The sequence below is a fragment of the Penicillium riverlandense genome (genome assembly GCF_028828495.1).
Source record: "Penicillium riverlandense strain IBT 135883 chromosome Unknown utg000007l_segment0_segment0, whole genome shotgun sequence".
NCBI classification, from domain to species: Eukaryota; Fungi; Ascomycota; class Eurotiomycetes; order Eurotiales; family Aspergillaceae; genus Penicillium; species Penicillium riverlandense.
The window spans coordinates 2,350,361-2,361,045 of NW_026643198.1; the positions used below are offsets into that span (position 1 = coordinate 2,350,361).

At 51.4% G+C, this 10,685-nt stretch overlaps 5 protein-coding genes across 5 annotated transcripts; 1 reads left to right on the forward strand and 4 right to left on the reverse strand.

Moving 5' to 3' along the window:
- Positions 1-1,376: 1,376 nt before the first annotated feature.
- Positions 1,377-2,312, reverse strand: N7474_008534 (SAP domain-containing protein; the record flags this gene model as incomplete). The annotated part of the gene is made up of 3 exons (XM_057199944.1): positions 1,377-1,848; positions 1,916-2,004; positions 2,079-2,312. The coding sequence occupies 3 exons, from the start codon at positions 2,310-2,312 to the stop codon at positions 1,377-1,379; spliced, it is 795 nt and encodes a 264-aa protein (XP_057050645.1).
- Positions 2,313-3,018: 706 nt separating this feature from the next.
- On the reverse strand, positions 3,019-4,672 carry N7474_008535 (FMN-dependent alpha-hydroxy acid dehydrogenase; the record flags this gene model as incomplete). Its single annotated transcript, XM_057199945.1, has 4 exons — positions 3,019-3,191; positions 3,244-3,913; positions 3,977-4,482; positions 4,540-4,672. The coding sequence occupies 4 exons, from the start codon at positions 4,670-4,672 to the stop codon at positions 3,019-3,021; spliced, it is 1,482 nt and encodes a 493-aa protein (XP_057050646.1).
- Positions 4,673-5,472: 800 nt separating this feature from the next.
- On the reverse strand, positions 5,473-6,903 carry N7474_008536 (N-acyl-phosphatidylethanolamine-hydrolyzing phospholipase D; the record flags this gene model as incomplete). Its single annotated transcript, XM_057199946.1, has 3 exons — positions 5,473-6,201; positions 6,258-6,537; positions 6,614-6,903. The coding sequence occupies 3 exons, from the start codon at positions 6,901-6,903 to the stop codon at positions 5,473-5,475; spliced, it is 1,299 nt and encodes a 432-aa protein (XP_057050647.1).
- A 464-nt stretch (positions 6,904-7,367) lies between these two features.
- N7474_008537 (3'-5'-exodeoxyribonuclease) lies at positions 7,368-8,535 on the forward strand (the record flags this gene model as incomplete). Its single annotated transcript, XM_057199947.1, has 5 exons — positions 7,368-7,412; positions 7,465-7,642; positions 7,699-8,189; positions 8,239-8,429; positions 8,484-8,535. 5 exons carry the CDS (start codon positions 7,368-7,370, stop codon positions 8,533-8,535), a joined length of 957 nt encoding a protein of 318 aa, XP_057050648.1.
- Positions 8,536-8,869: 334 nt separating this feature from the next.
- N7474_008538 (uncharacterized protein) lies at positions 8,870-10,583 on the reverse strand (the record flags this gene model as incomplete). Its single annotated transcript, XM_057199948.1, has 2 exons — positions 8,870-10,249; positions 10,308-10,583. 2 exons carry the CDS (start codon positions 10,581-10,583, stop codon positions 8,870-8,872), a joined length of 1,656 nt encoding a protein of 551 aa, XP_057050649.1.
- Positions 10,584-10,685: the final 102 nt, after the last annotated feature.

Consider the following 10,685-nt stretch of genomic DNA (forward strand, 5'->3'; position numbering starts at 1 on the left):
GATAAGAGAGAAGAATTGCGTGGCTACCAGTTGACTAGCACTGGATTGAATGGTTGGCAGTCGAGTACGACCGGATAGTCAACGATTTAGAAAGAAATAGACGGAACCCCTGAATGAGGCCCGCATGTATTTTCCGACAAAGGGCAGTTTCTTATCTTCTGCCAACTGCTTGCAACTCTTACTTGGATAAATCGATAAGGACTGAATTTTTGTGATTTACGCACTTCTATTGCTGTATCGACTTGAACCTGAAACAGCGACTAGTCATGCACTGGATGATGACGCGTGCTCGAGGGGATAACCGTAGCTCACAATGGGAACAAAATACAATTGTAGAACAAGATCTGCTCAACTATAAAGTGATGTCCCTGAAAACTACACTAAACCTCAGAGGGACTATCAGAGAGAGTATGATACTCTAGGTGCAAGGACCAAGGTGGATGTGCACAGCATAGCACAATTATTAAGACTCAACGGAGAGAAATTCCACCGCACGTGAACGTAGAACAAACTATTCAAACAATAAATAATCCCCGAAGAAGTCCTTGGCTTGCGACTCGTGTGTGCTAGATTCAAGCCGGGAACCCGGTGGTCGGGATAGATCGGAAAGTGCATTAACGGTTAAACCAACGCTGCTTCTTGTTGCTAAACAACCTTGGAAGAAGTGTCTCGTGCACGGATGAACAATTGGAGTATCGTTACCCAAGACACTTCCGAGAATTGAATGACTCCAACTCAATTGGTCACTATCGTTGTAGACATGATAACGTGCAATTTAAGAGAAGAGCATCTATAGATCTCCCAAGAACCACTGAATAAGAAAACATGACATCTTGTTCCATTATCCCCAGTATCCTCAGAAACAAGAGCCCCTCTGTACGTCATTGCAAAAGACTCGGGTCCAGTAGAAAGATCACCCCACGGAAGTGAGCGATAACCTCGGCCGTCTAACTGCCCGACGCAAGGAAGACAGTGGCATCATGAATGATCGGACGCCATCCCGGAGCGGGCGTCGATCATTACGGAACTGACGAGCATAGTGGGCTGGCGCTGTCCCGGAAGGAGACATGCCTCGGCTTAGGAAGAATTGGGGAAGAATAGTGGAGTCTTCGAGGATTCGAGATGTAGGTAAATTCAGGATCCGAACGGACTGCATTGGATGACTGGCTCTGTATGATTGAACAGAGGACAAGATAACAAAGGAAAAAGAGCCCTGTAGAATGCGATCACTCAACAGAAGATATTACATGAAATAGGTAAATAAGTACCGCTAGTTCTCCGTCTCCGTCTCAAAGCTCAGACTCGAAACGACAAGAACAACAATAACAACAACACGAATGACCAAGAAGATTCGTCTCATTCACCACCGCTATTATCTAAGTCCTGGGCGCAGACTGCTTCGGCCCAAGAACATCATCCAAAAATCCCGTCCAAAGCTCTTTAACAATGCCCGGCTCCCGGGCCCCCTTCTCACCCCTGCTGAGTTCCTCGCCCACGCGAGAGCGCCCAACAGCCTCAGTCAGCGAAAACGGATCAATATCCACAGCGTGGTTATCGACGACCTCGCTCATTGGGCTGGCCGCGACGTCGGCGCTGGTACCGGCCACGGTGTAGATCTGGGGCTTCATGGGTGGGGCGCCGGAGTGGGAGTGGGGGGATGGCGAAGATGGAACGGACGCCGAGGCCGCCGAGGACGACAGGTCGGGGAGGACCGGGACGCGGGGATATGAGCGTGCAGGTGATGCGTCGAGGTCTGCCATTGAGGGCATGTAGACTAGGTCGACCGGGGAAGTGTCATGGGTGGATTTAGAGGAGCGGGATGTGTTGAAGGGGCGGGTTGATGGGGCGCTGTTTTGGGGATTGTTAGTATGATTGACTTCCAGATAGTAAGAAGTATGTATGAAGAATGACGTACTCAGCGAAAGCGCTCCCGTTTATCCGACGCATAGCAATGCTAAAAGCTCGGGATTGCAGGACGTCATGGTTGGAGAGGCGCTCGATGAGCTGTTAGAAGCTTATTGTTAGCGTGGGTTGTATTGCGTTGCCGATGACTGTCCATCGTCTTTGCGATTACATACCTCGGACTGGCTACCGGCAGAGCGTAGGGAGCGGCGCTGGCACTCGAGCTTGAGGTCTGGCACGCTGCGAGCGGAATAGAGCGAGGCCTTGTCGGCCGGGTTGGCGGGTTGAGCAGATTGCACGCCGGTGATGTGCAGGTTGCGGCGAGCAGGCGCGGCAGCAGAGGTGGAGGTAGAGTGTTGCTGGGAGAGCACACGCAGCGCCCGCAGGGAAGATGAGCGGGGAGCGGCCATTATTGAATGTTGTATAGAGAGAGAGAGGTGTGATGGGGTGTGTGGTTGTAGTGGGAAAGTAAGCAAAGAAGAAGTAGGCCGGAAGAGGACGGACTTCACCTTTATATGGTCGGAATCAACGTTGGGGCAGATGGGCGGTCTGGACTGTGATTGAGTGAGTGACTGACGTGCTCCAAGGGGAATGCCTATCTATAGGATGAGATCTACGGCGTATGCACGGGATGTACCAGGTACTACCCCGTACCCGCCAGTACAGCGCAGCACGGAGGTACCAGGTACTTCTCAATCATGATGACGCTTCCAAGGTTCCCCTCTCTCTACGATTGCTGCAACCGGGAGGGGAGCCAATAGCAGGAAAGCAGTGTGTAATTTATTCTTAGTCCTAGTATTATTCGACAGGGCAATAGGTACATCGGCCGATGAATTAATAATAATTAACAGGGCAAGTACTTTAACGTTAACTAGTTTGTTAACTATCATGACTAACGATCCTCCTCAACAGTTGAGAAGTGGAGCGGTGAAGCGATCCAGCTGACCCCTTGGTCTGCAGTCTACACTCAATATTCTATCATAGGAGTCTTTTCGCTACTAGTTAGTGATAGTCTAGCCCACGGGGTGGTCAGCTGAGCATTGCATTCTTCGGCAGGAATTCCCCCCTGGATATGTCCATTCTATACTATACTCTAGTACTCTATCTCAGTCCTATTCATAGCCTCGCTCCCGGTCGACGCCCCTTGGCCACCGCCCGCGCATACGGATGTCTCCGCGACGCAGGCACCAGATGGTCTACATCCCCCGTGTGCACCAGATCGGGAGATGCCTCATCCAGCGTCGTGATCCCGTTATTGCGCATGGCGGTCTCGAGCTCGTCTTGCATAACTATAACACCCATTAGCCTTTTTCCTTGTCACTGTCAACATCCTCCACTTACTATCAATTAACTGCTCCACACCTTCCTGCCCATAGTTCGCCGCAAAGAGCATACTCCTCCCCATCCCCACAGCCGTCGCGCCCAGACAAACAGCTTTCAGAATATCGCTACCGCGCCGGATCCCGCTATCCACGTAGACCTCCATCTTATCAAACACCTCAGGACACCGCCGGTGGATCTCCAGCAGAGTAATAATTGACGGCGGACTGGTATCCAAATTCCGGCCTCCGTGGTTACTTAACAGGATCCCATCCAGCCCAGCCTTCATAGCGAGCATAGCGTCGTCGGCCGACATGACCCCCTTCAGACAGACGGGTAGATGCGTGTGCTGCCGCACCCAGACCAGGTCTTCCCATGTAAGACCCGGGTCAATGAACCCGGCCATCACACGGCCGAGGCCGCCGCCCTTTTTGTCGTTGGAGGCTTTGGATGGCGCCATCGGCACGGATAGGCTCTCGTCGGCTTTGACGCGCTCGTCGGCTTCGCGCTTGCCTGGCCACGCGGCGTCGACGGTTACGAAGATGGCTTTGATGTTCGGGTTCGCGGAACATTGGCGCAGTAGGGCGGCGGACTTCGAGCGGTCTCGGTTGACATATAGCTGGAAGAAGAAGCTGGCCGAGGGCGCCGCAGTTCGAAGTTCATCTACGGTGAAGGAGGAGTTGTTGGAGATCTAGAGGAGTGTAAGCAGGGGTGAGGTAGGGTGGATAGCCAGTTTAGAAGAAAAAGAACTTACGCCCTGCATGATTCCTTTCCTCTCGCACGCCCTCGCAATAGCGCATTCTCCCTCAGGATGAATAAGCTTCGCCATAGCCGCAGGACTCACGAAGAGCGGAAGATTAAAGTCACCACCTAGAATCTTCGTCCGCGCATCCACGGCACGAACATTTCTTAGCACGCGCGGCCGGAACCATATCCGATCGAAACAGGACTTATTCGCGTCTCGCGTGATCAGATCCGTAGCCGCGCTGGAGTAGAATGCCCAAGTCTTCTTACTGGCGGTTTTGGACGCCACGACTTCGAAGTCGTGCGCGTTGATCAACGTGTGCAGGGGTGGTTTCTCATGGTCCAATACCACCTTGGGCGACTCGTCTGGTGGTGGCTTGGTCCACTCTGCGTCAATGGTGGACTCGTCGAGGATGCCCTTGAATTGGTTTGGCTGGAGGTTGTTTTTCAGTACGCTGGGCGCGTGGACTTCCGAGTATGCCTTTGTGGCGTCGCTCCCGGCGTACTTGAGGATGACTGTTTGTCACAAATTAGTGTGGAGACCGGGGTGAAGGTGATCGAAGAAAGACCTACTTGTAGATCCGCCGGGGTGCTCGTCCAGGAAGTCGGTCACATCCCATACCTGCTTGTCGACGACAATCCAGCAGTCGTCTGGGGTTTTGTGCGAGGAGATCTGCTGTGCAGACCAGAGTTTATCGCCTGCCATTTGGACGGGCTGTGCGAGAGAGTATTCGAGGAGAGGTAGCGGGTGCGTGAATAAAGAGAGAAACAAGCCAGCGGAATACTCAGAGGGGCGTTCTTATCCAGTTCAACTCCACACGGTAAACTCTCCGGACTTACCCCGGAGCCGGCGTCGGGTTGGTGCTGCCCGAGCTGCCTTCAGGGTGGGAGTTGTCACCAGGAACGAGCGAGACTATTTGAATGAATGCCTCCTTTACCCTCATGCATTCTCCAAAAAGGACCTAATAATAAAAATCCCACTCTCAAACAATATTTGCAGTCACACCTTCCCTGCAATAACCTCGGTCGATCACTCTCGTTCGCCAAAGCCAACTTGTCGCGCTCGGGGCATCACCGACCGGATTTCTCTCCGTTTCTGATAGTGATTATGTAAGTTGGCATAGCCACAGGGGTTGGAAGTTTGTGTGGCTGGGTGTGGCTGAGGTCTGGGGATGACAACATTCGAGACCACCCCAGGAGAGCCATAACCCTGGATTCTTTGTTACTGGGCTGTGGAATCGAGTCTGGATGGGGAATTATTTTCTTTTGTCTTTGATTTTCGGTTCTGGTATCTTTAACTTGCAATTATTTGCTTACTGACAACCGACCGAGGCAGGTATGGAATAACATTCTGGGCGAAGATTCAGGAGGAGAAACTCATTTCCAGTGCTGAATTGAAACATGATACTCTCGCCGTGAGAGGGATTGATGAAAAATGGTTGACCAAGCCCTTTCACTAGAGGAGTCGGAAAGGCACTGGACGAAGGTGATGATTTGCTTGAACTCTCAAAACTGCCTGCTTTCACCAATATCACAAACATCAAAAAGCGTCTCCGAAAGACCACTTTTAGCCATCGCTTTCTTGAGTAACTGTGGCGGCTCCAGCACATTCTCTTCTGCGACCGCCCACGTCCCCCAGTGAATCCCTATCGCTTTCTTACACTTTGCATCCTTAAAGATCTCAACGGAATCATACGGATTCGAATGCACGGGACTCAAAACATGCCGTGGCTTATACGCTCCAATCGGAATCAACCCCAAGTCAAAGGGACCTCGGAGTTCGCCGATTTGCTTGAAAGCAGGACAGACAGGGAGATGAGCAAATTCGGAGCCCCAGTCGTCGACTCCCTTGGGCAAGCGAGGAACCGAACGGTAGCCCGTGTCACCGGCGAAGTACACTGACTTGCCGCCTGAAGAGACTGACCACGAAGCCCATAATGTAGCTGCTTTATCAAAGGGAGTACGCGCGGACGTATGCTGGCAAGGGAGGCAAGAAATCCTCGCGGTAATGTCAGATGTCGGAGAATTTGGAGAAGGTTGTTTGTGTGTTGATTTGGTCAATGTGAGGTCAACGTCCTCCCACCAGTCGAGCTCGACGACGTTCTTGATGCCGCAGTCTAAAAACCAATTCCTAAGACCCTTCGGGACGCAGAATTGAACTGAGGGGTGATGTTTTTGGATTTCAAGGATGGTAGGGTGAGAAAGATGGTCGTAATGGGAGTGGCTTATGATGACCTACTTAAAATTAGCTGTCACGATTGAAAATCGAAAAAAATAGTATAACGACCTACACTGTCAATTATTGGGATATCAGAGATATCACAGGGCTTAGGGGTGAATCTTCTATGGCCTAGCCAGGAGAAGGGGGAACAGCGGTCTTCGAACACAGGGTCAAATAGGACTCGTAGGCCAGTGGGAAACTCAATGTAGTAACATGCGTGTCCTAGCCATGTTGCACGGAGATTTTGTGAGTGAGAGCTTGTTCTAGATGGGAGGAACTTGGGTTTAGTGACCGGGACAGTTGGCGGCGTGGTATCAGGCCGCTGGCTGTCTCCCGAGAAGAACTTGTGTCTGCAAAGTCCGTATCAGCCATTCGGGTTCAGACTGCTAGGAAATCAGAAGCTTCTACAGCATATGGAAATCTTACTGGATCATGGCTTTAAATATCTCGGGAAAAGAGAAGTCATGAGAACTCTCCCACGGATTGATAAAGCCCCTCACTTCCCCGGCCTCATCTCTTACCCAATGGCTCTTCTCGCTCGCCTTTTCTGGCACCGCACCTAACGCCGCGGGCACACTAACGGTCACGGCATACCCTCCATTCTTGCCAGAACCCATGGTTCTATACGTTGAACCCACGGTTCTTCTATATCTTCGTATCTCGGCCTCGAAGAAGTGTTGAGGGGTACGCGGGAATTGTCTGAGGATGTTCCGCATAGGATGCTCGTAGCTTCCTCACAACTCCGAAGTGGAAGTCGAGAAAGATATAGGGGGCTTGTCAGGCCTCCCACATGGTTGTCTGCGAGACCACAAATTCTTACCTAAGCACACCACCCCTTTACAAGCACCGCCGCAGTGGAACCAGCCACAGTTCCGCCCTGTGGCTGGTGCCTGACGATGATCTTGACTCAGCGAAAAGCATTCGACACTCGTCAATCACACATCTCAATTGGTTGCTCTGTCTGATGCACCCCGTGTCTGCCGTGGGTAGTGTGTCGAGGAGCTTGACTCACATCAGAACATTCACTATCAAAGCGAACGGGGTCGGGCCGGCCATCTTTCAGCCTTTTGTTCATCGAGAAAATCATTCCATCTGTCGCAGACCAGGGCGTTGTCTGCCATCTGTCCCTCTAGAATTTTCGAAAAAGCACTTTTCCACCTCCCTAATCAAGCAAATACCCATGGCGAACATGGACGACACCTCTAAGCCTCTCCGATATGTTGATGTAGGTCATCTCTCTCCCTGGCAGCCGCCCGGAAGCTAAACGCAATATTCAGATCGGTATCAATCTCAGTGACCCGGTGTTCCAGGGCAAATATCATGGAAAGGAAGCTCATGAAGATGACTTGGACGATGTGATCCAACGCGCTCGTGATGTCGGCTGCGCAAAGTTCATGGTGACCGGGTCGGACCTAATCGAGTCGCAGCATGCCGTTGACATTGCCAGCAAATACCGTGAGCCAAACAATCTCACTTCTGTTCGAACGTAATATTAACTAAATACCTTCCAGCCGGCTTCTGCTACGCAACCGTCGGCGTTCACCCATGCCAAGCAAAGCATTTCGACACGCACCCGGGCGGCGCAACCAAAATGCTAGAGGAGCTGCGCACCCTAGCCATCTCATCAAGAGATTCCGGACGAGCAGTAGCATTTGGTGAAATCGGACTCGACTACGATCGACTATTTCTCAGCGCGAAGGAGCCGCAGCTCAAATATTTCGAGGCCCAGTTAGACCTGGCGGTCGAGCTTCAAATGCCGCTGTTCCTCCATTCCCGAGCTGCCAGTGAAGACTTTGAACGACTTCTTGCGCCCAGGCTGGCGAAGCTTCCTAAGAGGGGACTTGTGCATAGCTTTACGGGGACATTGGAGGAGATGCAGCGGATGGTGGACCTGGGTCTGGACGTTGGGATTAACGGATGTAGCATGAAGACTGAGGAGAATCTGGAGGTTGTGAAAGCTCTCCCTTTAGATCGGCTGCAGATTGAGACTGATGGTCCCTGGGTATGCACTTCTCCTATGTTATTAACCACTTATTGACTGAGTCCGCCAGTGTGAGATCCGGCCGTCGCACGCCTCGGCAAAGTTCCTGGACGGGGCTCCGGAAATGCCCAAGGCCGTTAAGAAGGAGAAGTGGCAGAAGGGCTGTATGGTGAAAGGACGGAATGAGCCTGTGGCCATTGCACGGGTGGCGCATGTCATTGCCAAGGTGAAGGGCATCACGGTGGAAGAAGTGTGCGAAGCGTAAGACTTCACTGGCATCTAGCCCTCAAACTCTTGCTGATTTATTGTCTCCAGGGCTTGGAATAACTCCATTCGAATGTTTGGACTTGGTGAGGAGGCTTCATAGTGGCTCATAACTGTCCACATCAGTGATATGCCCCGAATTCCCACCCCAGCCATCTCGGCGGTCAATTCATAGCGTCTGCATATCAACTATTCCTATCAATGAAATGGCTAGCATAGATACCTAGATGATCCGACTGTATATCCTTGGATACCTCTTTATTGCTCGTGTGCGGATGCAAAGAGGTGGAATCTGGGACGATGGCTTTTTGCCACACACCATATTTCAGACAGATACTTCAAGACATGCAAAATCCGCATTCCTTTTCTCTAAATATGTCTAGTATCTGTAACAGCCACAAGTATATAGTATACACCAGTATATATATGCGATATAACTATTCGCACAACATCTGACACCCCTCAAAGTCCTGTACCTCATCCTGCTGGTCCAACAGTGGAACAATCCCTTCCTGTCTCGCTGCGCCATCGTTCGAAAGAAGCATCTCATGGTCAATGAAGAGAAGGGAACATGGTGAACCTGTATCGGGGAAGGTGGACTGCGTCGATTCGCCGATGTCCACAAAACTTGACTCGCTCCTCGTTTCCTCTAGTAGCAGATCATCCGGTTTTTTGAATATGTCTTTCTCAAGTAATTCTGAGAAACCAGCATCGACTTCGTCTCCCTCGTACTCCGTTGCATCAGTGTCCTCCAGGTAATATGGCTCTGAAACTCGGTTCTCAAGCAGCATTTCCTCCTGTTCAAAGAGTGGAAGGTCCTCGGGCTCTTCTGTTGCCAGCTTTACTTCTAGTCCAGGGTCCATGTCAAAAAAGGGAGTCAATTTTCTTGTTTTTGGAGTCTTGTGGAGGTTTTGCTGGGCGATGCGCCAGAGTGAAGTTGAGATTGCGGGCTTTAGATCTGATATGTTGGATTGTGTCGGAACAATTTTTTCATCAGGGTTTGAGGTTGTCCGTAACAGGGTCGATAATGTATTTTGGATGGCACGGTTCCGGCTGCCCTCAAGCATGGAAGATAGCGCTTTGGTGAGAGTAGTTAGCGATGCCGCTCGCTGGTTGATGGCCTGTTCGACTGTGAGATACTGGGGTGTGTGTTGAACTGAGAGAAAGATACTCACCTCACGGTATCCCCGGCTGAAGACTGCCGGTGCTATGTCTGATAGGGTGTGTAGGGTTTCTTGCCCTGGCATCAGGACTTGAGGGTCTTTGATGGATCCCGAGAGAATGAGTCTCTGGAGCCCGAAATCGAATAAACGCAGAAGCTCTTGAGATATTCGGATGGTGGTATAGTCGGTTCGCGGGCAGCGGCTTGTCTGCGAGAAAGAGGAATGGCTCGATTGACTCGACAATGGACTTTCCATGATGTATCCAGATATAGAAGGTCTTTGTGGTTCGAAAGGGGAATTGGTATCTGGATGGTAGCGGTATTGGAAAGATGGGGCTGGAATCAAAGAATACAACTGTGGCTGACCCCCAGCTGCGAAGGTATATTGCCATTCTTGCCGAGGCGAATGCTCGGCGCAGTAACTGTAATCCAGGACGATGTCAACTGAAGTCAAGAACACCGTACGCACGCCCGTCGGAGGGTAGACATCAACGGGATTCTGTATTGCATCGGGTAAGGTCCAGCGTTTTCGCAAGGGAGAGGCCTCATCTTGCTTGCACAAACCAAAAACGAGGCACTGGTCCCGGGACATATCCAGATTCGTGACAGAGGTGCAATCCTTGAGCATCGCAGTGTATCCGAGACTCGGCCAGATCTTCACAATTGTGCAGGCTCAGCAAGCGACTCAAATGACAAAATATTCTTTCTCGTACCTTTGACCTACAAAGCTTGTCCCTCAGCAGTGAGCTCAACCCAGAGATAGCACCCTCAAGAACTGGGTCAGCGCTAATGCGACAGGAAAACTCCAGCTGCGGGCCTGGCAGCACCCAAACATCCTCAGAGGCTAACCATTGACTCATGTCGAAAGGGATGTCTGAGCGTCGATGGGTTGGTGGTAAACGGAACTGGGCCGAGGCTGCCAGATGAAGACGTAGACGGGAGTCGATCGTGCAGAAGAGGCTGCGACCCAGATCGACTTTGTGGGTCATCCTGAAGGGCTTGCATTGTCGTCCAGCTCATGGGTGAATGAGGGAGTTGGAGGAATCCGAGCAGGTTAAGGCTCGAGGGAGGATGAGGGTGTTGCGTCAGGT